This window comes from Phalacrocorax aristotelis, chromosome 1 (genome assembly GCF_949628215.1).
Source record: "Phalacrocorax aristotelis chromosome 1, bGulAri2.1, whole genome shotgun sequence".
NCBI classification, from domain to species: Eukaryota; Metazoa; Chordata; class Aves; order Suliformes; family Phalacrocoracidae; genus Phalacrocorax; species Phalacrocorax aristotelis.
The window spans coordinates 72,366,786-72,394,062 of NC_134276.1; the positions used below are offsets into that span (position 1 = coordinate 72,366,786).

The window sequence follows — 27,277 nt, forward strand, 5'->3', positions numbered from 1 at the left end:
GGAAGGCATAAATGGCTCTCTGGTTAAATTGTGCAGGTAATTGTCTTTGAAAAATCAGTTTGCAGTTGGGAAACTTCTACATTTTTATGACCCTTGGAGGCATAATCTTGTCTAACCTCTCTGTCCATCTTCATCAGCATGGGTCAAAGGAGCACTGACTTAAAGTATTGTTGAATTGATGCGCTGAACACCACTCCCATATATCATGAGTACATAGCTATGGGCAGTGAATTTGTTAATTAATTCTGTTTTCCTTATTATTGATATTACTTGCGATATTTCAACGAGACTTGAACATTACGCGCCCTTTGGGCAATGACAGTCCCCCTAAGCAATGAACGTGTTGTAAAACAAAGGGGATTTTAACCTTGATAGTAATTCCAGTAGCTGAAACTTGCTTTATTGGAAGAGGGAGGAGGGTAGTTAATTGATAACATTATGCTTTTCTTTCTTCAGCAGTGGGATAAAAGAATAGAGAGACCTGTACTATGAATGATGTATTGTGCTATTTTTAGTGCTATGCTACAAAAGTGAAATATTATAAATACATTTGTATCTATTTCCTGGCAGTCTGAAGAAAGAGAGCTCAGGTTTACACAGCACCAATAGCAGGAAACAAGGGACCACACTGTTCCCACAAATGACCACACTTTCATTACCACCTCATTTTAAGAAAAGCTGAAAATCAGTAGCAAGCAGCAGCACCTCAGCCTGGTCCAGTTACAGGACGTTAGCTTGGGACTTCTGACCTTTGTGTGTTTGTGAATCATGTCCTAGCTGTAGCTCAGGGAGTCTCCAGGGTGGGTGCATCAATGCAAAGGAGAAATTTCAGTTCCCTTTCAGTGAGGCAGTAGTCCATGCAGCAGATGGAAGGAGATCCCTCCCTTCAAGCTTTAATTGCTCGGTAATCAGCCAGGCACAACAGGGTGTTCTGGCATCAGCTCTGTGGATGACATGCTCGCTCCAGTCAGTTTTTCCTGCCTCTTGCAAAGGTGATTTAGAAATCCCAGCTGAACTTCTGGGTTTGCCTTTGTCCCTGGTAAGGTTATCTGCCTACTGCCCTCTGTATTTTTTGATTTTAGTTTCAAGAGCATTTTCTGCTTGCTGTTGTTCTCACCCTGGCAACAACAGAGGCAAAAAGGAAAGGTGAGCTCTGGTTTGCTTGGGGGCAGAGCAGGTGTGTTCTGAAGGAGGCCAGTCCCATGACAAAGCTGTGCTTGTGCCCAGGGTGGGCAAGGGACTCCTCAGTACAGCGTCTTCATGTGGCCCCAGTGGGGACAACACACAGTCTGTACCTTGGCTGGCCCTTTGCTCCTTGAGGGCTGAAGAGGACGCTACGCAAAAGCAGAACAGTGGCGGGTTTCTTTGCAGGCAAAAAAAAAAAGGTGAGTACATACAAAGAAGGAGGTGCCCTTTGTAATCCCCGTGGGGATTAGTGTGTGGCTGAATTAGGCCTCAGATGCTCCTGCGAGGAGATCACATTATCATGGGCTGAAATACTCTTCTCCCATGCAGTCTCATCCAGATGTTTCCTCCTTTTTTTCCTTGACTGCCTCAGTTTTGATGTAGGTTGCAGGAAAACTTTTATCCTTTCCCCCCTCCTTGCCTTGGAGAAGAGTTGGACTTATTCTGCCAGTGAGGAAGGGTTCACACTGTTCTAGGTTTCCTGAATTTCAGTGAAAGAAAATGTAAGCGTGATCTTTGAACAGCCTGGGTTTTCTCCCAGAGAAAAACTGGAACATTCGTGAAATCCGACAGAGCTCTTAGGATGGATGAGCAGTTTCCCACTTAGCTTTTTCACATACGGCGGTGTGAAGGTACAGCGGCAGTCCGTTAGGGTCCTATAGCTCAGTGTGATCCACCAAATCTCAACAAATGCTTTACCTTGAAAAATATTGCAGCTGAAAGGTTTCAGGCATGTTTGGAAGCACCTCTAGAGAAGTCCTTGGCTAAGAAAGCCTTGGGAAAGACTCGCATCCAGACCTTTCTGAGAAAAGGATCAGATTCACAACTATTCTAGTCTCCTCCCAGACTCTTATTCCTTTGGCAATGTTTTCATCTTCCTCCCTTATCAGAATCAGTGCATGCTGGGTGATATATGCAGGCCATCTCATGGCTACCCAAGATTCTGAGCCAAAAAAATACCATCTAAGTCTCCTGAGGACCACCATCTGTACTTGTAACCAAATTCCTATTGAAAAGTCTGTGAAGGGGATACTCTTCCACAGCCCCGTTACAGATCCCCATTTGCCTTACTCCCAGCATCCTGGAGATTCTAGTGGTTGCAAAAGTCTGTTCCATCCAAGGAATTGTTTCTTTTCTTCCTCCTAAAAACAAACCCAAACAAACAAAAACCACCCAACTCCTTTCTTTCTGTGCAGTGCATTGAAATCTAGGTACTGAAGCAAGGCTGTATTCAGAGAACTTCTATGCCCTGCAGAGCTTCCAAAGGAGGGACTTGACCCAGCATTCCTGATATACCCAGATGCCAAATTAAAATTTTTGGGAGTTTTTGGCGAGCAAGGCATGTTACACCTAGCTGTAGGGCTTGAGCTGGTTAAAGAGGAATACTTTCTCCATGCATGTGAAAAGCCTTTCATGCAGACATCAGGAGGAGGAGGTATGTTTATACACTTTTCAGCCAATGCTGACAAATCGGCTTTACATGCAAACCTTTGCTTTACCCAAGTAGTTTGTGGCAGCAGGGAATATTTTTTCATGGTAAATGTGAAAAGAAAATAGAAAAATGACAAGTTTCTGGTTTAGTTTGACTGAGCGATTTTTTTTCTGCATGAAATGAAAGCTTAAATCATGTAATATTTTTTAACATTTTGAGTCCCACAGTAATTCTCTTTGTGGTTCATCGATGGCTCTGACCAGTGCACACTAGCAGTGATTCTTACTTTACACTGACTCTAGGCTTCGAGTTTAAACCCAAAAAGACTCTGTTTTAAACTTCAGTGACCAGATTTTCACTGGTACAAAATGAAATAGCTTCACTGATTTCAGTCACATTTTCCCATCTTTCACCCACAAGGATTTGACCTTAGCACTCTGAAAATATTTCCAGCTTTTAAAAATCAAAACCCTACCTATTTGCACTCCAAAGGTTTCACAAATGAATTGTTTTAAAGGAACACACCTGGTGTGCAGTTCAGACATCAGGATCTGGTTACGGTTCCACTTCAACTCAGCCTATCTACCAGCTCCCTGGAAACCCTTGCTGGCAAACTGATGAGTAGGGCCGCAGGGAAGGTATTTGGGCTTCTGAACTACTGGAGCTTTTTTGATGCAAACCAAGACCCCAAAATCTCAAGTGGCTCAGTTGCCAAAGTTGTAAGGGTTTTTTGCTCAGTCAACATTTCCAGGAGGTAATTTTCTTTACAAATGATCAGAACAAACACTTTCTGCTTTATTTTTCATTATTACTGCTTTCTTCTGGGGTTCTGTTTCATGAGAAAATTCAAAATTGGAGAGCTTTGGTCCAATTTAGAATGGCATGAAATTTCAAAATCCTCCTCAAAATGGAAGACCCTCCTTCTTTCAAGGACTCTATTTATAGTAGGCTGCCCTTTTTGCAGTCAGAGTGGGGCCAGATCATATTATGACTGTGTGCTCTCATGTGTTTTTAACTTAGATGTAAAATCAGGTCTGGCTTGAAACTAAGTGTAAAGAGTCTAAGTTCAGACATTACATTTTTATAACCTGAAAATGATATCATTTTGAAAGGCAGAAATAAATAGAAATTACTTAAATTAAATTAGATATTTTTCCATGGGGTATGATTTAAATGAGACACATGCTATGTTTAATATGGTCTGCAATCTTCCGGCATTTTAGAAAAAATAAAATTATTTATTTTAAAGGTAGATATTTTATACCCAACGAAATTTATTTTGCATACCAGTGTATCTTCTGTATTAGATTGCTATAAAGAATTTAAAGGTCTTTTTCATTCTTGACTCAGGCGCATAACTTTTCTTCATGCTGAGGGACTGCCTCTCGCACAGACAGTGACACAGGAGAGAATAGGCCATTCTCTGTGGAAATCTAGCAGCCAAATAATTCACAGGTAGCTCTCACTTATTATTTAATGGCACAATCAAGCATAACTGCCCTAAATGAACAACCAGTTTGTCAAATAAAAAAAAAAACAGGGGAGCGGGGTTAAAGAATCCCATGATTATGATTTACACAACAGATAAAAATCTCCCCAGAAAAGTCATAGAGACCTGCCAAGTAAATTTCTTGCTTTGCAATGATCCTTTAAGACACTTTAATATGCTCTTGCTAGGATCTCCTCTGGCCCTGGTGTTGCACATACCCAGGGAGGTCTGTGTTGTTTCATACCCAGGCAGGTGATGGCTACTGGCGGTGCAGGTGCTGTCGAGGGGGCAGCTAGAGCCTGGCTCTCAGCAGCCCTGTGGGACTTCACTTGCCATTCGCATCTTCCTTTTTCTTCCTTCCTACAGGATCGTTAGAGAGAAAAGAGGAAAAACAGACACAGAGCCTCTATCACAGGCATCTTCCCCCACTTGGCCCCAGATATCCATGATATAGGCTCTCCATGTTTCCCAAGAGACCTTGTCCAAGAGCCTCTGTTACCACTTGCCATCTTGCTTGCCCAACCTGCCCTTTCCCCATTCTTCAAAACCACCCTGACCCCACCGAGGTGCTAGGAGTCCTCCCTGGGACTCCCATCTTCCACCAGTCTCCTCCAGCTGACCCCAACCTCAGGGCCACACAGTGGGAGACAAGTCCCGCTGGCTTGCAGTGTCATGACTGAAGCCTGGCAGAGGCTACTCAAACACCACCCACTGCCAAAAGGTTGACGTGGCCCCCATTGTTGGAAGGAGACAAACCCTCTTCCTGCTGTGCAGGAGAAAGAGCCATGGTGGGGGGCCAGCCAATTGTCTTGTTTTGCAGCCCCATGGACACCAGCGTATGCCTTTTGCTGGCACGTGGTGGGACGTAGCCCAGCCGGGCAATGGTGGCGGGCCGGCACTACGACCCACACAGCCAGAGCTGCCCCTCTGCTACCAGCCCTGGCACAGGGCAGCCACGCCATCCACTGGACACAGGGCATTTCTGCCTGCACCTTGAGTCTTCTCCATTCAGTTCCCCCCAATAACCATCACTCTTCCCTGATAATAATGCCCTCAAATACTGATTTCCTGAAGCCACTTCTTTTAAGGTCATGATGTCCCTTTTTCTAAAACTTAATAAGCTTGATACTGACCATGTGGAGTTAGAGTAAGTTTGTAAATATTTGTATCTTCAGTATTAGTCCTTTGATAGCAGACACTAGGACAATATTTCCCACATTAAAAGGGCTCTTGTGGAGAGTTTAGAAACTCTGGCCAGGCAAAAATAGTTGCCTGAAGGAAGAGGAAAAACCTTGGAGAATTACCAGACTCTTTTTTTAAATTTTGAGACAAATGGACTTTTCAAACTTTGCCCTTAAAAGAGATCTGGTCATGACCTACTATAAATCTCATATGGCCATTTAAAACCTCACAGTGCTCTGGTTAAACAGCATCGCACCAGACAAAACCTCCAGGGCATGGGGACTTTGCTGCGGTTTTTCCCTTTCAAGCTTGTATATTGTCTCCATAACATATTGCCAGTGTTCACAGGACCAAATGAGACTGTGGCCTTTCTTTAATGTACTCAGAGCTCTTGTGTCGAGAGCCTGTGAGGTCAACAGGAAAACATGGAATGAAATCTCAACTGAGTGTCGGTCTTTCCCAGGCTTCCTGGCAATTTCCAACTTCTCACTCTATTGTTTTCACTTAATAAGATAGAGCTTGTCCTCTGCTCAATAAAAAAAAAAAAAAAAAGAAAAGAAAAAAAGACTAAAAGAGCTAAGACTCAGAAAATGAACAGTTTTGTAAAAGCCTGGCAGATTCCCAGTCTGCTGAACCTAATAACAAGCACATTCATTTTCCAGTTTGAAACTTTTTGGTGCAAACCCCTCATGCAAACACCTCCCAGGACTTGCAGAAAGAGGTACAGGATACAGAAAAGAGAGTGCAGGCTTCCAACATGAAAGCTGTAGCCTCTGTTTTTGAAGTAGGGATGCTGAAAGGTGGAGCTCTCAGAAGAACCTAATATGGGTCTCCTCCAGCTCTTGGATCACCCTCAGCTTTCCTCTTCCTCCTCCTGCTGGAGGGATTCACAGCACAGCACACCTCTCTGTTTACATTGAAGAGGAAAACAAGAACTGCAAAGCCCATTGTGCAAACCCAGAGAACAGTTTGAGAAGACAGCAAAACCTAAACACTCCTCTGAGATTATCACTCTCTAATTGATACAGAGATGTACCATGACCTCTGGTTCAGCTTCTCTTTTTATACCATTTTCTGTATTAGCATGTTACCTGCTTGTCAGTTGCCACCAATTTTTAACCTCAGACTGCTGATATCTTCTGAGTATTGTGTAAAAATGTATGTATTTTCCTAAATAATTATAAGGGATTTAATGCTGGTGAAAAGCTCCAGGTTGACACCTGATGATCAAGGAATTTCTCCCTGTGTTGCAAGGATATCTGCCCCCCTCCTGGAGCTGTGCGTTATCGCCATGCATATTCTTTATCCATGCAGACAAAGGGCACTGTGAAAGCAGCCAAGTTCCTTAGCATTCAATGTAGTTAGCTAATCTGAGCCAACATCACATTATTTTCTAAGAAATATGGTTTATTCTTTTCTTCCATTTGGTCAAAACATAGCATTAACCATTTATTAGTATTATAAGAGCCATGACAAATTTCTGTCATTGGCCACTGTACATTGCTGCCTTCCTCTGAATGTGTAAGGTCTCCCAGGTTGATTAGACCAGGCAATTACCACAGAGTTGCCCTACCCAAATATTAGGGTTGTTTTTATGGCCAAAAGTCTGGTATCACTGTGGAGCAGCAGTAAATTGGACATAGAGCTTGAATTGCTCATATGTCAGTAATTTACCACATCAGCCTTTTAAATATGTTACAGCGAACTCTATGAATACACTCTCTGGTTAAATGAGGGAATGTATGGCAAATGAATTCCCACTGCCCCACGTAGAGAAGACATACTACAGTGTCACAACACATTCCTTGGCTGCTTTGGAGTTGAGCTCCACAGGGATATCATGCACCGGTGTTCAGCTGTTGAACTGGGAGGTTAGCTTGAAACGACCAGTAACAGCAAACTCCATAACTGCATGGACCTGCCAGTCACTTCTCCAGTTAATCCAAGAGCTGTAAGGATGAAGTGGTGAAACATGTCAGTAGCCTGGCCAAGGTAAAAAGGGAGATCGTGGAGGGCAGGTAAAATCTGGAAGGAGAAAAGATGAGCTTCTGTTAAGTTAAGAAATTCTGCACTACTTTTTATTAAGGCCATACCACACCTGAAAGAATAGGGTTTATGATACTGTTTTCAGGTTGTGATAGGCTGCAGTTTGATTGAGTCAAAGCTTAGCCTGTGAAAATGTTTAGGGTGTTCAAATGCACTTTCTGCACCTCTGCTGAAAAAATAATTATCCCCAAAAGTTGCACTTTTCTTTTCTTTTAGAAGTGACACCCGGCTCACATGGCAACTACTATTCTAAAATTAACAACATATGTTTCCAAAGCTGAGATGTAAACAGGGTTTGCTTAGTTAGGAAACGATTGCCTTAGGTTTGTCTTGTACCTGGTAAAGAGCTTGTTAAAGGTAGCATTGCAATCTTGAGGGGTTTTTTTTGTTTGTTTAATTGCTAACTAAGACAGCATTTAAATAGCTTTGTTTAAAACTTGATACCATCTTGTGGGGGGTAGAGTTATTTATTTGGTTGCAGGGCCTCATGGCTGGGAAGTATCTTATTTAAGTTATTTGGCTGACATGACTCATGTTAAAATTGGACTGAATAAGCCATCCCTGTATACTACAAATAAGCAAACAAATGTAAAACACATCACCATATTAGCAGAACCACAAGCTAATTAATGATGGACAACACAGTCATCAAATCAAAGGCACAATCAAGACCTGAACCAATGAATCAGAGCTTTGAGTTATCAAACAAACACATTCAATGTAGAAGGTAATCAACTTTAAATTATAAGCTTGACATGAGATAGAACTACATCCAGTTAGTTATGCATCAGGAAAAACTGAAGAGAAGCCAACTCGTGTTTCGACCAAGCTCCTCACAAACATTCAACTCAACGCAAGGCATTGAGTAAGGCAGTCAAAGACTATATTCTTCAGTCCTTGCCAGTGGTGCGTGGAGGACTGGTGCAGTTACAGTTCAGTCCAGGGAAGTACACCCATCAGAGTGAACTCATTAGCAATGCACAGTTCAGTATTTCCTTCTCATATAATGTGATTATCATGTATGATTAGTCTTCTGCTCTTATCCTCCACTGGCCATCAAACTCAAATCAGAGGTCACTCTGAAAATCATATGCTGTTGCAGCTTTTAAATAATTGATGCAACATTTATGAAAATACTTTCTGAAGACTTACTAAGTAAGAACTATGAATAACTTTTGGAGCAATTCACCGTCAGTAAATGACGGATTTAAGAATCTGGCATTTGCTGCTAGGCTTGGAAACAATTAATATAGGCCTTTTTCTCTTTTCCTTTCTTTGGCCAAACACCTATGCACTCATGCACATGTGAAATAAAGATGAATCCTTCCCTTAAAGGAAAATAAAGGGTTCAGACTTGTGCTTTCCTCCTAGGGATCTTTATTTCACATGGTTGCTTGTTGCCAGCACAACATAGCGGAAGCTTAGGCCAATGCAATGACAGAGCTTAAAACTGGCATCTCCTGCTTGGTGATCCAGAGATGCAGCAATGCTCCCCATCATTTTTGCTGCTTACTTTACTGTATAGATGGAGCCTGGTTTCGTGGATGTGGTCAATACAGCCTGGTATCTAGTTTGGAGGTCCCTGCTGAATATACCGATGGCCTTGCAGGCAGGAACTACAGGCTGAGGCGTGACACACCAGTCTCCTGCACGGTCAGTGTCCCTGTGACTAATGACAACCTTCCCCTGCAGGGAAAACACTTAAAACCTACACCCAGCAGGAGCCACCTCCTCAGGACACGCTAATAACCTCGTCAGCACGTAGCCTTTCCATGCCTTTTCTAATAATAGTCACTACTTCACCCTAAGTTAGGAAGCTAATATGAATCTGTTCACAGCTTGCCCTGATGACTTTTAATCTAGGACCACAGATGGCCTTTGCACTTTTTATCAGATGAATTCCAATAATTGTTAAACAAAGTTTTCTCAAGTCTACTTCAAATCTGGGCCAATGTATCTCACAGCCCTTATTCCTGTGCCACACACTTGCCACGGTGCTTCAACCTGTAAAATCGGTGATGGCAACCTGAATAATTAGTTGTTGTGTTTGTAGGGTATCGGACCTATACGTATTTGAATTAGCTATACTGCTTTTCTTTGTATCTAGACTCACGCTGTCTAACCCTGGCAAGCACAGAGCAAGTCTGTAAAGTTTTAGTCCATGAGATCATCCCAGTAATTTGTTACTGCAGGCTCTGTCTGTCTAACTTTATTTCCCCATGTTAAATAATTGCAATATTGTTTCTTTAAAACCCTTGACAACAAAAATCAAAACAACCGTAAATAATCCACAGACATATGGAATTGTTTTGAGAAAGAAAGTAAATTGCTGAAACTCCTTAAAAATGGAAATCTACCAAGGAAACCCCAGCAGTCTCTTTGACAATCTGCTCTAAAACTTTTCACTTGCTTTGATGTTGTTTGTAATTTATGCTCCTCAGAGGCTCTTAGATGAAGGAAATCATCTATTTTAATAATGTGAAACCTTCTTCTGGCCACCCGAGATGGGAATTCCTGCTCTGCTTCCTGTGCCTCTCTGACAGGGCCAAAAGGGGAAGGAGTGCTTAAAAATCGCATGGCTGTTAGTGATCAGGGCCGTGGCATCACCTACCATTCCAAAACATCTGCTCAAACGTTACTTATCTCCCACTGATGAGGTTTTGTGTTTAGGAAATCTGTCTTTTTAAGCTCACTCTCCACAGTAGTGTTCTTTCACTGTATTAGTAATTCATAAGGATAGGTTATGTGGTGACGATTATAGTACAAAAGCAATTATTGAAATAGTCCCTTTAATTCAAAATTATTTTAATTACTAGTGATACCTGTCCTTTTTCTTTTTTTTTTTTCTCTCATTTCTGTGCTAAGTCTCTTCATGATTCAAAAATTGCTACTAGGCTATCACCTTTGGTAATTGCCGTTCTCTGAGCTTAGTGAACAAAGGAAAGATTAAACTGGAGTGTGTCGGGTGGGCAGAATAGGAAATATATGTTCCTGCAGGAAAGCTACTTTCCTCCTAATTACCCTGCAATTGCCAGGTTCAAAATCTAATTTATGAGCAGCATAGATAGAATGGCCACATTAGTCCATTATTTCATGATGATCTTTTCTACTCTAGATTTCAGAAAGGAAGGATTTTGCAGCTTGCGGTATATTGGCATTGTCAGCAGCTGCTCTGGGCAGTGATGCTAGACAACTGCACTTGAAAATACTCCCAAAAAAATGTAAAGCAGTCACCTAACAGCAAGGTTTTGTAGAAGGAGGGAGGTGCTATAAAGTACAGTTAAATAAACAAAGCATGACCTGATGGGCTGCCTCAGACACTGCTGGCCACATTTGGAAACAGATCTAGAAATGTTTGAAGGAGAAGGAAGTTTTCCAGCCTGCTGCTCCTGCTGCTGCACCTTCCACCTGCTCTAATATACACCAAATGCAGCAAATGAACCTAATAATACCCCCAGAGTCCATTTTACTCTGACAAGCATGGAGTAGTCTGCAAAAGGGTGGAGCAGTGGTTAAAGCTGCCAACATGTGATACGCAGCTGGCACATGGTTTCAGCTGTAGTGTTGGTGCCCAAGGCCAAGTCTACACTTCAGTCAAGTCAGGGCAATGACTTATGTAGCCATTTGAGTGAACTTTAAACACACAACAGAGGGACACTAATGGCCAAATGGAGCTCAGGAACAATTCAGTGACCACATAGTTATCCAGCTTCATGTGTGGGCTTCACACCCCACTGAGCTTTGTGTTCCCAACAGAGCACCATAATTTGTGGCACCTGAGCTAGTTCCACAGGATATCCACAAGATAGCTGAGGTCAGAGGGCACTTCTGGGGATCATCCAGTCCAAACCCTGCTCAGAGCAGGGTTAGCTAAAGCAGTTGCTGAGGGCTGTGTCCAGCTGGGTCTCAAATATCTCCCAGAATGGGGACTTCACATCTTCTCTGGGCAACCTTTCCCAGTGCTTCACCATTCTCACAACAAAAGAATTATTTTGTTATGTTTAAAGGGAACTTCTTTTATTTCAGTTTGTGCCCATTGCATCTTGTCCTCTCACTGGGCATCCCTGAGAAGAGCCTGGCTCTGCCTTCTTTACTGCCTCCAATCTGGTATTTATCCCTCCCAGTTCTCTCAGCCTCTCCTCATGTGAAAGATGCTCCAATTCCTTACTCATCTTCATGGCACTTTGCTGGAATTGCTCCGTGGTTCTCTGGTACTGGGGACCCCGGACCAGGATCCAGTACTTCAGATGTGTCTCAGCAGGACTGAGTAGAGGGAGAGGATCACCTCCCTCCACCTGCTGGCAACAGTCTTCCTACTGCAGCTTAGGGTGCTCTTGGCTGCCTTTGCCACAAGGGAGCATTGCTAGCTCATGGTAAACTTGGTGTCCATCAGGACCCTCAGGACCTTGTCCGCAAAGCTGTTTTCCAGACAGTTGATCCCCTTTGCTTGTACTGGTGTATGGAGTCTCGCCCAAGTCTTCCCAAGCCTGGGCCACAGAAGTCCAAAAATTATGTCTAATGTTGCAGTGAGGCAACAGATCTTCTGGGCAGAAAATCTGCATAATTTACCTGCTGTACAAGTTTCAGTCACCAGCCCCACAGGCCACAGAAAAACTTGCTCTGCAAGCTCCCTCCCCTCCCACTACCCACAATTCTCCACCATTCTCTTTTTTGCCTTCCCTATGTCCTAGTTCTTCATCCACATTTCTTTTCACCATTGAAACCTTTCCAGTTAAGAGAAATGAATGCTGATGTTTAACTACCGTTGCGTTTTGCAGTCAACTTCCCTATAAAGCTGTTCTTGATTCTGGTTGTCTGCAGACCCAGGAAGATAGCAATGCTTTGTTTTACATTTTGGCTGCTTTGGAAGGATTTCTTCACAACTGTGAGGTGACAAAGTTGAGATAGGATTCAGGTACCTTAACACAGACATCAAAAGTCACTTGAGAAGCCCTAAGATGTGTAAGACATCTTTGGGACCTGACAGGTTCTAAAGGCAGCTGAGACTGCTGCGATAGAGCACAGGCACTGGACTGTGGCATAGAGGCAAATAAATCCTATCTTTTGGATAGGATTTTTAAATGGATATCTCTATCCATCAAAAAAAAAAAAAAGCAAGGTAATGCAAGGGGAAAAGGGAAAGATAAGGGGGAAAGGGAGAGGCAAGGAGAAAGCAAGAAAAAGGGAAAGAGGAAAGGCCAAGTGCAAAGGCAAAGGGGAAAACTATCTTGCCAGTTCTAGATGTGACTTGCAAGCCTCGGAGTCAAATGTCTGAAAGTTCAGTGCCTCTGAGCTGTACGCAAAGCCCATCAATATCTTTCCTTGTTGCAGTCTAAGTCCATAAGAGAGTGCTTGCCCCTTCCCTGAGAAAGCATTTGGTTATGTTGCTTGGGAGTTTCACTCCTAAGTATTCCCTTTCAGTTCCCTGTGCAAAATGCAAACAGAGTGCTCTTACGAATGGGAGATGCCTGCCCTGTTTTCCAAGGTTTTGTTTTTTATTTGCCCCTGAGGAACTGGCTGGTTTTAATGACTTTTATGATTAATAAAGCTGTCTGAAGGCCTGCTGGGGTCTTCAAGCTAGTTATCAACAAAGTCATCTAGCCCTTTCCCCTAGTGTCTAAGCTAATGGCAAAGACCCAACACTTGATCTTTCTCCCCAAGCTGAGGCTTGTCTAGCAGGGTTTAGTGTCATGTCAGGGTGGTAAAAAATCCTGAAGAGTTACTTTCTTGCTGCACTGACTATGGAAATCCATACTCTCCTGGAAACCTATCTGTCCATCTCATCTTCTCTGCAGAGCTCTTGTGTAGCATCTTCCACTTTCCCCCAGCTGCTTCCCAGCTGCAGGCAGGTGACCTGATACACTTTTAAAGAAATACTGAATGCACATCCTCACAGCTGGGCACTGAACTCCTACCAGCAGCACATGTTGACTCCTACACCTTTAACAGTCTCCCTGCTGGATCAGACCGCTAGATGTAAATTCATGCCCTGAAGAGGCCCACTGCTTCATGCAGCACATCCTAGACCATGCAGGACCTCAGGCAGGCAGAGGGGTGTATGAGGTACTGCAGTAAGACCAGAGTGCCAGAAGGGGACTATTTGCCTGGGGGCAGAGAGAGGAACAAGGAAGCAACAGCTCGTTGTGGCACTGGGGGGGAGAAGCAACACTGATGAACAATATTCCCAGTTCCATCTCCCCACTGTCATCTGTTTTTCCCTTCTGCCTCCCTGTGAGAGGCAGGGAGAACAAAAAATATATTGAAGAATAGGCAAAGGCACCTAAATGTGCCTTAGTGCAAGCTAATATGAAAAGAAACCTAAAAATATGCAAGGCAGTGAATGAACAGCAAAACATATGAGATATGGATTGAAAAGTATATTGGAAGATATAAGTTTAACTACATCAGAACACAGCATGGTGTAAGACCGATTTTTTTTTATTAAAATGTCACACACTTCTAGTGCTTTTCCTACTAGTTGGTAGCACATTTCACAGAAATAAGGGATTGATAACATCCTGCAGAAGGGTGCAGCTGGGGAGCCACTGAGTCCAGACACATTGGTACCATGTTCTAGATGAATAAAGCAAATAAAATTATATTTGCTCTGTAATTTATTTCTGCCTCCCATCATCATCTGTGCGTGCATGAACAAACCTCAAGTTCACTTTCCAGGGATGACATCTAACAAAAGGATGCAATTCACATTTGATTTTTCCTTTGAATTGTAAAGGACAATTTATATAACTCGTTCTTAACATAGATGTATATATTTGTGCTTATCATTCTTATTCTTTGTTTTTCACAGGCCACCTTAATACATTATAACTGAGGAAGGCACAGCAAAGGTTACTAGGGAGGGCTGCTCTCTATTTTAAAATCCTTCATCAAGTGCCTGCACACTGTGTTACTGGGTTACAGTGGGTCAGATCCTGATACCCTCCCTGGGCAGACCATTCCTGCTCTTCATGAGAACTTCTGGGTACTTCAATCCAAGCTGTAAAGTGCGACGCAACTAAGCCAGAATAAGGGGTCAAGAATCTGAGCCTGGTCAGAATGGGAGGTTTTTACCTGGTGGCTTAGACCCCTGCACCACAGTCAAATATTCAGCAGCTGAAAATTGGTTTTAAACATCCTTTATTTTGAGCTGGTATGTCAATAATAGGTAAACAGCATATCCTGGGCAACTCTTTCTAAAATCATATTAAAATAGTTTTGCATGTTGCTGGAAAACAGGCTGTACTTACATCAGAAAGGAGAACAGAAGAACCTTTAACAAGTCTTAAAATAATCTCAAACTAACTAGCTTTTAACATCCTCTCTGCTACAATTCTGGGCTTTATTAGCTGTTCTGCTTGCCATTCCCGAGTCTGCCTAATGTCTTCTGTAGAACAGCTATGCATTTTCTCCAGGCATTTGTCATTTCTTGAAACATATAAAGGAGAGCACTTGGATTGAACTAACAGACCATCTAAATGCTGCTCTGCATACGAGTGATATATACTGACAAGGAGTAGAAGTCAAATTTTCTTTATATGGTTCTTTATGGTGAGCAAACCTCCTTAAAACAAGCTCCTTCTTAAGGCAGCATATTGATTAGAGCTGACGGGCCAAAAAGACCTTTGGGAGACAACAGAATATGGCTTGAGTCAAAGAGTAACACTAAAGCTGGCAGCAGCAACATTAAGAGTCAGTAAAACCTGAGAGAGTTTGTCTCGCGCTGAAATTTATTGCACCCATTTGGACAGCCATTATGGTAGTTAGCAATTTTATCTGCACAAGTTCATCTGTATTTGGACTCTCAGAGCTTAGCGAGAGGTCTTGCAAGGCAGAACCATACCCAGGGCCCTGCTGACTGAGGCAAAAGACTACCGTGCTGAAGCAAGGCACAACTGTGTCTGAAAACTATAAAACACTGTCCATTTAGATAGCTAGCCACAACGTGAGTTACGTTAACAGTAACTCTGAAATTAGGTGATGGTAGGCCAAAGCAGACGAGGATTTTCCTCATGTGCACTGCAGTGGTTGTCTTCTGTGGCTTGATGAAGCTGTCACTCACAAGCAAAAATTGCTTTTTTCTTGGACAGAAGTACAACTATACTTCATGCTTTAGGAAATAAATGAGACAAGAAAAGCAACACCCAGGTTAATTTCCAGGGAATTGGTATTGAATTCTCCTGGTGAGACATTTTGAAGAAAGTGGATTAATGCCACTCTGCAGAACATTTTGCGTTGCTCCTTTACCTAACCTAGTTTCTGAAACTACTGTGACTGATATTCCACATCTTCACTGATGATCTGTTCTAGTGCTTAATTACCTTTACCCTTGCAACATCTCTCCCTGCGAGTTGAAGCCTACCTCACCAAAGACTAAGCCACTGGAATCACATTCAAAATGTTAGTGGAGGATCTATTCCTGACATGGGTAGTACTGATATAATTTAATCTGTCAGGGGAACAGCTTTTAATAGTGCTCTAATGAAAAAGTGGAGTACTGAATTGGGAGTGGATATAGGTCTTCATATTGCATACCACCCCCAGTCTTCAGGAGAAGTGGAGAGAGTTCACTGAACCCTGAGAGGGAAATTATGAAGAGGAGTCTGAAGTAAACCTCCCTTGCTTCCCATTCAGATCAAAATGCACATGGTGTTGGGCATACTAGGCATACTGTTTAAGAAACCATTAGAATTCTAGATTCCCTCTAGTCTGTAAAGAGAGGTAGGGAATCTCCAGAAGGCATTTTTGGGTGATGAAGTTAGGAAGTAGTTAGGTCCCTGTGTAAATTGGGGTCAGAAAAGCTGTATGCTTATGGACCCGCTTACACCCCACTGGCCAGCTGTATCAAGATCTGACCAAGACGGTTCAATTCCACCTTGATTTAACTCAGCTACTTTATTTTTTAGTCATTTTTAAGCCTTGCACAATAGGTGGAGTCCTGACTGTATGAATCACACTACTTATTTGCTCACAAAGTCAGAAAATTGGCTTGGTTGAGGTCTTTAAGTGACCTATTGGCAGCTGACTTACAAACAGTCCTTAGTCCTTGTCACTCTTTACACTCTGTATTTCCATTCACCCCTCACTAAATTAGTGCCTTTCTATTTTCATTGACTTAAGCTGTGACTTCCTAATTTCTTATTTTGCTGAAGCACAAGGTTCTCCCCTCCTACTGTCATATATGACATCAAGATTTTGTGAAAATGAGGCACCTATGGAGCTCTCCCTCTCTCTTGAGAGCCCTCAGTCCGGAAGTTCTTCAGACGGTAGGATTCAGAATGTTGAGTGCTTCTCTGTGACCAAAAGCACTTGTGCAGAGCCTCATGACGTCTTTACTTTCACATTAGCCCACTCTAATGAGACCTTCTGACAGCTGACCCCTGAGGTCCTATTCCATATCTGGCTTATCATGCAAACCAATGAAATGCGGGCATGTTTTTAACTTGTGTAATGGGAAGTGGAACAGAGCTCATCTGTAGTGATATTTACCTTCTTCAGTGAACCTAAGTAACCTGATCTCCCTTGGGCAAAAGAACTCATGTTGTCTGGAGACTGTTGGCAATTGTGTACAGCAACTCCTGAGGCTGCCAGGAGGAAATTCCTCAGAGTGAGGAGGGGAGGAGAGACAGGTGGAAAAGAGGAAAGATTGGAAAGTAGCAGCATCCAGAAGAATGCACTTGGTTATTACATGGAATCAATGAGTGCCAGAAAGACATCCAAAGCTTCAGTATTACTGGATATGGAAAAACTATGCCTGACCACAGCCACTAGTACCATATATCTACAAGTGTTCAAAGGAGTCCTTTTTCCTTCTTGCAAAGTCTGCCTAGGTTTCTTACCCATTCCCTGGGCCTTTTGATCTAATGTAACGGCTAGATTCCTGGAGGAGAAGAGGAAAGGGCATATCATCCGAGAGAGTCTGAGTAATGCTGCTTCCAGGGTATGGTTGCCACTCTTAGCCACCATGAAGGACAATCTTCACACATTGAGGGCATTAAAGGTCAAAAAAAGTGTGTGTTCTACACTCCCTTTCAGACATGTAATTCAAAGACTGATTCCCACCGAGCAGCAGAAGCTGGCCTCAGCCAGACAACAGAGGGGATCTCAAACAGAAAGTTCCTAACATGACCAAACTGATGAAGAAAAGAAAATAAAACTCCTGGGGCACATATAGAGGAAAACACACAAAAGCTGTTGCCCTTGGTCTCAGGGGGGAAATCGAAAGCAGCGCTGTCTGACTGAATCTTCTCAACAACTTCATCCACTTACAATTTATTTCTGTTCCCAGACCACCCCTCCCCAAAAAAGTCTCTGTAGAAATGGTTTCCTGATTTCACACTGGAGGCAGGAGGGCGGCTGTTCACGTTCTATTCTCAAAGCTGTTCATCATTCTCCAGGCCATTGGTCCAAGGGCATGTTCCAAGGACAGTATAGGACACGTAGCCTGTGCCTGTCACCTTTTAAGTCACCGTACTTGGAGCCATTAAGAGACTAATTATACTACCAAGGTAAAAAGGCCCTATCACTCCTCTTCTACTAAAGAGTTAACTTTCCTGGACCAGGGAATCTCTCTGCTCATATTCAGCTGATGCAAGGTCAACGAGAAACACACTGAGGAAGTCAGAGTTGCTTTATTTTTCTTGTGAGCAGGTCAAATAAAACACTGCTGATGCTCCATTTATCTGGAGCGACAAGCAAACACTTGGCAGCAGTGGAAAGCATACACTGGAATCTGGCACCAGGCTCCTAGCACAGCTGTCAGCCTGCTGACTAATCACTTCATCCCCACGCTAATGCTGCTCCAGGTCTATTGGACCCTTTCATCTCAGATACTCTGGCACACGCTTCTCCTGATAGAGCTATTTATACAGAGATGTCACTATTAATTGTTATGTAGCATTTTATTTTAGGAGGGTTTTTTTAGCCAAGGTTTTTTTCAGTGGTTTTCTCTTTCCTACTATATTCCTTCAAGGTGGGAGCTGTGATTCTGCTCCTTCCAGTACCAACCAGGCCTTATCCCCTTGCCAGACTGAATTTTCTTGAGGGTTTTTTGTATGTGTGTGTGCATGAGCTTCATAGTTTGTTTTTCTAAACAGCCTTTCCTACCAATTTGGTTTTCTTCGGTAACTATTCTGGCAATTCAGCTGCAATCACACGGGGCACACCTGACTCTCCGAAGAGACCTGATTTACCTTGGGCTTGCATTATCAGATGATACTTGTAGTCTTGTCAGCACAAACTATTTAAGCAACTCCCAAGGACAGTGTTAAAATATAGGTGGAGTCTATGAACTCTGTTCTTGGCAGCTGTGCTTTATTAGTTGTGCTGTGCAAAGGTGGTGCGGCTAAGGTAATGCAGTGCTTTCACAGAAGCATTATGTATTGTGACAAGCCGAACAACCTCCAGGACTCTCACTCATCATGACTCCCATTTCATACCTCATCCATTATAGGAACAAGGTATGAAAACATTTCTCTGTTTCCTAAAGATATTAACAGACTCCTGGGAAATTTTTTACCTGGAGAAAGGGAAGTGACCAGCCTCATTCTTTTGCGGTCGGGCCCAAACAGCCAACCACGGCAGGGCTAGCTGCTTTTTTTTGTTAGTGAATGATAGGTTCTGACAATCAGTAACTGTAAAGAACTCAGACAGTTAATTGGTTTCATGCTCTCAGTTAGCAAAGGTACAAAACCATAAATTTGTGTCACTTCCATACAGTGTTTGGAACAAGGGTATCCAAGTGCTTTTTAAAGAATAAGGAAGGACGTCTCCTAACACACTGAAGGTAGGCAAGTTCGGTCACCCCCCCGTATGACTAGGATGGTGCCTGGAGCCCTGGAAGGGTTGACTGATTTGGTTATTCAGACTCAACATGGCAGAGCTAAAACTAGAGCAAAGGCTCCTCATACTCACATTTCTATGTTAAGTACAGAACCAGCCTTCGTATTTTAAACCATGGAGGTATCTGGCTGTCCTCAAGCGGGTGCATATTCTAGAGTTTGTGGTATCATCTCCCTTTTCTCAGCATGATTTTGGCCTGAAACGAATGGACAACATCCACATTCATTCTGTAGGCTATCCTTATGGCGCTATTTCTTGGCATTCTACAGTTGCCTTAGAAAATATCCCCATATGTTCTGTTACAACAGTGGGATGCGTGATCTGCAAGTACAGATAGACCCCTGCAGTAAGCATGCTTCAGATGCCTTCGTTGAAACAGAGTTTGAAAAATACACAGGAGCAGCAGCAAGAAGTGGGCATTTCCGTTGCCTCTCTGATTCATTCACAGTTACCGACACAAGAATTCCCTACTGTGTGCATGGGAGACGTGCAATCTCTTTGGTGCCAGGCAGCAGAGATAATTACACAGATCTTGGCACAATGTTCTCAGTTTGTGCTTTGAGGAAGCACCATGTGGAATTTGCTCCTCACAACAAAGGGATAAAGAGTTTTCCATAAAAGACCTTTGCTGGTTTTTAGGTTGGCTTCAAGGGAAGAAGGAAGTGGTGTTTCAGATACTTTAATATGGACTAAAAATAGAGACTCTGCCAGCAGAGCTCCTTTAAACCGTGGAATATGTTTTCATCACTGAGTTTGAAATATCATTTCAGAGTCTTGGTCAGATTTACTGTTTGATTTAAATCAGTGTAGCCTAATTGAAGTCAATGGAGCTATGACAGTTTATGTCAGCCAAGGGACTGATGTCTGTTTCAGAGTATTGTTTTCCCACAATTGGCCTTGATCTTCCAGACAGTGATAGATTTTCGGGATATTTCAAATATGCAAGCATTCATACAGCCTTTCTTAGGATTTTCTTGAACGTTTGTGACATCTACAAATTCAGATCACCTTCTCCATGTTTACCTCTCAACGTTGACAATGTGACCCCTAACAGTGGCATGTGTTTATTCAAGGCAGCTCTTCACACTAATTGTTGCATTACTCTTTCCTATGGGGAATCAGGGCCACTGGGTAGTTGCACAATGGTTGATGGACACTACCGTAGGGTGAGCTTGAGGAGAAAAATAGTTTAGATGATCACAGCTATGTAGATGACACTGGCTAAATATTGTCCCATCTCCACACATGAAAACAAATACAACAGGTAGCGTCTGATAGTGTTACTGAGCTTTTTGATAAGAAGGCTTTGGATACAATTCTTGCAAAGTGAAATTACACAGACTGACTGGACTCCAAAATATGAATCATGAGCATTTGTATAGCCTTTATTGTGCCTGGAAAAGTATTTCAGAGGCTCACTCCAATATGTTTGCTCAGCACGGTCTTTTCTTCAAGGCCTGATTCTCCCTTGCTTTGCATTCTTGATAATCATTCATACCTCTGTAAAGTAGGTATAAAGGAGGGGTTTTTCGCTTTTGAATCCATTTAATATTGTTACCAAATACTTGCAGTTTGGTAAAGAACTGCACCTGGTTTACTTGCACCTTGATCAGGCATCCCTGCTGTCTGCCTTTGAAACACTGAGACTGAATTCCTGCAATGCAGCATATGTTTAGCTTCCCAGAAACTTCTTGTGGCCAGTGCTGAACACCATGATTTATTATCATGGAAAGTAGTGCAGCTGTAAGCAGCAGCTTAATATGAAGCATAGAGTGGGACCCAGTTCCAGCATGATTAACCTCAAGAGGTCTCCTGAGGGCCACTGAGGCAATCTGATTTGGGAATGTCTCTCCACTGACTGAATAGTAAACACCTGCACCTTCCTGCACAAGTATTTAAACCACCTTGGTGCTGTTCAAAGGCTGGCCATGGCCATGCAGTCTGATGGAGCTAGTAACTTGTCCCAGCCCAACTAACCTCTCAGGCTCCTCCAGGGATTGAGATGGCTCCTCCTCTCAACTTGGATCACAAGTTAGTTTGAGTGGGGAAGAAGTATTGATCTCTCTGAATCACTCTGTTTCTGAACCTGCACATCTGAGAAAAATTGAGGCTACAAGGTATCTAGCAGTTTTTCCAAGAAGGGTGACTTGTCCACCAGGCAGTGCAGGAAAATACGTTGTTGGAGACTTGCAAGGGGTTTAGGTGCCCAAGTCCCATGTAGCCAGGATGATGGGAGATATCTGATCAAAAACTTCAGATGGTGTATTCGTTATTACTGAACTTCTAGCTACTTTACAAGGTATTTACTCTCTCACTTAAGTCAGAGGGTGCATGTTCTGATCAAGGGCTTTAAAGAAAAGTGGTTCTTACCCAAATTGTTTTTTAACTGCTTAAAATAAAAATATTTCTATGATGTAGCAATTAATTCTGGGGCATAAGCCAGTAGCAAAATATGCATGAACGTTATGTGCCAGTCATTAAAATGTAAATCGGTCTTATTTTAACTGCTTGATCACATACTGCTTACACGCTTTAGAAAGAACAGTCCAAAATGGAAGTCACCAGTTTAAAATAAAGGTCCTTTTTTAATAAGAATGCATGAAGAAACATGTAACTGTTTTCACCCTGGTCACTAAAATATAATGACGATCCTCATTAGAATATACTGTATTTAAAAATGGAAAAAGTAGAAGGGGGACAGGAGACTTCAACGGTATCAGCATAAATGGGAAAATATTGTAATGTTAGTTTTTTGTAGTATATTGGCTACCATTAGAGCAGCAAACATAGATTTCCAGATGTTTGTGAAGAGTCCAACAGTTATATTTTATATCTATGGCTGTAGTAACAATTTCTATTCAGCAGCCTAGAAAAACATTTCATGTCACAACAGGAAAGAAATATTACTGTGGGGTTTTTTTCTCCCTCATCCCCTATATAGCAATTCTGGATACTTCAGTCAATGCCAAACAAAAATGATGGTTTAAAAATTAAAACCACAGTCACTAGGGGCAGGACATAAATGTGCAGATGTTTTGTGATGTTGAAGAACTTTTCAGGCAACAGTCAGAAAGCTGTTGTGGAGAGGACTGGAAATCCATCAGAGCCAGACATTGTCAAAAGCATTCCCTAAGCTACACTGTCAGAAAAGACAGTTACCTTTTCATATTCCCTTAAGAAAAAAAAGAAAAGAAGAAGAAGAAAAAAAATCAAAACCAGAAATCCTACACACGGTGGCCTTTATATAGGTCTCACTATTTTATTAGCAAGGGATTGACCGTAATCTGTTAATATAAGTGAGCAAGTTACATCTAGAGTTTACTGGGCAACCTGTACAAGTGGAAAACTGCATTGTCCCACAGCAGTGCACAAAACACTGACTTTCCTTCTCTGGGAAGGAAAATTTTTACAAGCTTATAAGCTGTTTCTGTATCAGGCACCTCTGTGCCTTACTGCTGTTATACAAATGGCTGCCTGAAAATCTTGTATTTACCACACCTACCTGGCTAGACAAAGAGACATCATGAATAACAACAAAAACAGCAGAGGGTGAGTTTTTAAAGGCACTCATTGTAATTGGTGCTTTTAATGCCTGTGCATGATGACAGGCCTCTTGCCTCCCAAGAGCTGGCAGGCACTTCTGCGAGCATGCATGTGGCACCAAGCCGTCCTGCTGGAACATGACCTTTTACTGTCTCCTCTTTCTACCGCCTGATAGTTACAAGGATGGAAATAAAGGTCAAAAATATAAATGGATGTCAGTTCCTCCCTCTCCTGTTTATTTTACTTGATTTAATTATTAAGGTGAGATCACAGGTGAGGTTTTCTGCACTGCCTGGCCCCACTGCACTTCAAAGGGTGCAGAAAGCTCTCCAACAGCAGCACGATTCCCCAGACAACCAGAAACTCTCTGAAGCAAGAAAGCCACGGGCATCTGTGCCACTTCCTAGCAAAAGGCAAAGGGAATGCTACAAGTAAAGGCAATGTGGTGGGAGTATTGGCTTGTGCAAAGACAGGTGGTCCAGCGGGGAAGGGTTGGCATATGTTAGGGGAGGCTGGGATAGGGCTAGGAAATGTGCAGCCGTGGGGAATCGTGGAGTTGAAGTTGCATCTCTGATGGCCTGGCCTGTTTTCAAAACCCCAGAAATTGCCTGTCATATGTTGCTTGTGTCAGGTGTCAGGTACCAGTTTTCCAGAATGAAATGCACCATTAGCAGGTAAAGACAATTCATTAGGTGCAACATAGCAGAACTGTAATTAATTATTAGATATTATTTCCCACAGAATGCATCTCCAAGATCACATTGCTTTAGCTGCAATATTGGACTGATGGAGCATACACAAGGGTAATGGTAAACACTGGTGAATGGAGTTGGGAAGAGATGGTTATTAGGGTACCGGTGTGTTTCATGTGGGGTTTATTTAACAGTCTCATTAATGATCTGGAAAAGGAAGTGAATAACCATTTAATTAAGTTTCCATTTGATACTAAATTAGAAGTCGCTGCAGACACCTCCGAGGGCAGAGAAATAAATCAAAAGGAGCTAGAATCATGTGCGGTAAAGAAGAAAATGAGATCTGGTATGAAGAAAAAAAGCAAGCTAATCTCTCTGGAAGCAAATAATCTAAAAGGTAGCTATCAGTGGAGGAATTCTGGAGAAAACAGTGTTGAAAGAGATGTAGGAGTGTTAATGGACTATATATTCCATCACAGCCCAGGTATATGTTTACAGAAACAACGCATCAAGGAGCAGGAAGGTAATAGCCCTTCATTGTAGGGCTCTAGTTAGAACCCATCTATAATGCTGCACTCTGTTTTGGGCATCCTGTTATCAGAGAGATATAGACAAATTGGAATGAGTTCAGAAAAAAGCCATAAAAATGATCCCATATCCCTGGAGATAATGACTTATGAAGAAAGATCAGAAGAAGTAAATATGTAAGGCCTTGTCTGAAAGATGACTGAAGTAGGGCAGGAAAACAGTCTGCAAATATGTGAAAGCAAAAAGGGAGGAGGATAATTTATCATAGTAACTATTAGCAATAGGATGAAATAATAAGTAACAACAATAAATTTCAAAAGGGCAACTCCAGGTTGAATGTAGGGACAAATTTCTGACAGTGGAATTTGGGTTAGTTTGCAGAGAAGTTTCCCTGGGGTAAAAGTAAAAGCTGCATTCAAGTCATTTAAAATCAAATTGGACAACTCACTAGAAAATGCACCCTGCTATAGGGAACAATCTTCCACTGCCTGGGGAATAAGCTGGATGACTTAATAGGACATTTCACACTCAAGTCTTTATGACTGTGATACTTTTAATATGCGTGGTCAACTATTTCAGGAAAGTATACATTTCTTCTGCTGTCAGGCCTGATAATACAAACACTTGCATGCAAACATAACTTTCAAGAAGGCAAGTAGCTCTGCTGACAGCACTGCACTGCTGACGTGCAAAAACACAAGCTTGAGCTCTTCAAGTTTTTGCAGGATCAGAGTCTTACATCTTCCAGTTTTCAGTATCAAGATGGTATATACAGGTAACCACATCATTTACGGGTAGGTGAAGAAGTGTGCAGAACAAAAGATGGGGTCAGAAGCTCCAGTGAGGATGTATTATTATTGTTATTATTATCGTTATTGCTATTACTACTTATAAATGACTGGTACTGTGGAGTTCAACTCCGTTTCTTAACTGCTCACCTTTTTCATCTCCTGCTTTCACCTCTGTGCAAAGTGTTCATTAGACAGTGTAAGACTGCTTTCGATACTCTGTTTTCTAACATTTGATATTTTTAATACATCCTAAAATATCTGTTGAATGAGAAAGAGACAGCTGAAGTGAAACCTTGACCCTCCCTCAGATAAAGAAGAGATGGCAAAGGCTATGGATTTAAATGAATATGAGGGTAACCCCATATTTTCCTCCCAGTTTTAATAATGTAATGTTGAACTCAGTTCACCATCCATTAGCAGCAGAGACAAGCTCACAGGCATTCAGATAGGTATGCTCCCTAAACCACCATGGTTTTTACATGTGGCTTTTCTATGTTCTTGTTTTCTTCTCTTCCCTCCCCGCTCCCAAATGGGCTGTGTGTGGGACTGGCAGCCTGGTGGTGCCGCAGTCCAACGCCCGAGCCTCGGGACTCTCCAGCAAGGGGTCAAGCAGCAGCAGCTCCAGTGAATCGGAGACCAGCTCAGAGTCTGACTCAGAGAGTGAAAGCAGCTCCAGTGAGAGTGACGGCAGCAAGCCCTCGCATTACTCCAGCCCAGAGGTAAGGGCTTTGCTTTTTACAATTTAGGGCGGCAATCCGTTGTTACACCCACTCAGACCTTTTTCCAGCCAAGCCAACACAAGGAGGCTGTGGGGAGACGCGCTAAAAAAAATGGAAGAGAAAGGCCCAGGGATCCTCCTCTTGGCATTGCTGTGAAATGCAAGCAGCAGGGGATCCTGGGGCAGATTAAAGCATTTCAAACAAAAACGGAGAAAGAAATAACCCTGTGATGTTTTCCTCAAACTGGAGGTGAGTGGAGCACCTTGCAAGGCTCACAGCTTGCTTGAAGTTTTATGCAACTCTGCCTCCATGGCTTGCTTAGTGCGTAAGTCCTGATGCGGGCTCCCAGCACTGCAAGGGAACTAAAGGCTTCTCTACACAGGGAAGCTATTATAAAATCAGTTTGAGGGTGGATTTTTAAGCAAAACAGTTGGTTTTCACTCACTCACTTCCCTCATCTCACTCTCTAAGTGAATTATTCTCTGCTACTGCTGCCTTTGTGTGATTTATTTTAATCCACCTCCAAAATGGACTAAACTGAATTACTTATGGTGCAAAACATTAAGCACAAACTTGTCATCTGGAAAGCTAGTACTGAAAATTTCCACATGTAGACAAGCCCTAGCCAAATTACAATTAAGCTGCCAGTGCTATGCCACCTTCTGCTTTCACCTCTGCAGAGTGCTCAACAGACATGACAAGGCTGCTTTCTCTGCTCTGCTTTTCCACCAGGATTGATATTTTTAAATCTTTTGGTCAATACACACCTTTAGTATAAAACCATGAGCTCCACAGCCACATCACACACATCAATGTATGTAAAAATATTCAAAAATCTAGCAGCCAGATTGTAAATACACATGAAATACTGTCAGTGTATTTTCCTACTCCACATAAAGCATCCAATCACCAGACTCCTCCCCCCAAAACTATGCCTCACTTATTCTCTCATGCTGAAAAATTACACTGAATAACCAGCAAGCCTTTCCTCATCTTTTCCTCAATTATTTGTGGGCCATGTTTCCTATCAGGCAAAATCCAGCACTCACAGAAACATCCTTAATATATTTTTCTCAGGTTCTGTCACTTCTGTTCCTTATTTAATGCTTATCTTCCCTTCTGTCTTTCCTTCACAGCACTTTCAGATCCATTTCCAGTTAATTTTCCTCTCACTTTGTCCCTTTCCTAAATCTCTCTCTTGTTCTCTTTCCTTTTGTCTTTATTCTCTTCCTTCCAGTCTCTCTTCCCTGTTGCCCTCCCTGTGCTACCCCATGTCTTATTTCCCATTCTGAGCTCTCTCATCCGACCCGTTAAGACCTTTTTCTCTCTCTGCCTCGTTCCCCAATGGAATTAGTGCAGACATCTAGCACTCAGTCTTTCCTCTCCCTGCAGGACCTCAGAAGGTGGAAGAAAGGGGCAAAGAGAAGAAAGAGAACGAACCACTGGGGGGGAAGGAAATATGAGATAAAAGGAGGAGAAGCATAGTACCCAGGAAGGGAGGAGTGTTTACTATCTAGGCAGATATCCATGCTGCTTGGACCAGAGACCAGCAATTCCCCAGGGAATGCGGGAAGTTAATTAACTGAGGCAGGCTGTGGATTTCATAAAGTCAAGCAGGGGACTGAGAGTCATGGAAACGTGGAGGAAGTGCCTCCTCCTAAGCATTTTATACATATCCTCTCGAGATCTTTGGAACTACTTTTGTACAGAGCCTGAGTTACTAGTGATCATTGTCACGAAACAGCTGCACTGCTCTACAGATTGCTTGTCTCTTTGCATTATATTTGTGTGGTTTGCCTTCTAGGACACGCTGTATGAAACACGCTTATACG

General features: G+C 42.5%; 1 protein-coding gene across 1 annotated transcript in view; it reads left to right on the forward strand.

The window, feature by feature from the left end:
* The window catches only part of AFF3 (ALF transcription elongation factor 3), a 339,879-nt gene that overhangs the window by 257,040 nt on the left and 55,562 nt on the right, over window positions 1-27,277 (forward strand). The window contains exon 10 of the mRNA XM_075082988.1: window positions 25,280-25,445. Within this exon, the coding sequence (XP_074939089.1) occupies window positions 25,280-25,445 (166 nt within the window). The remainder of the gene's footprint in view (window positions 1-25,279; window positions 25,446-27,277) is intronic.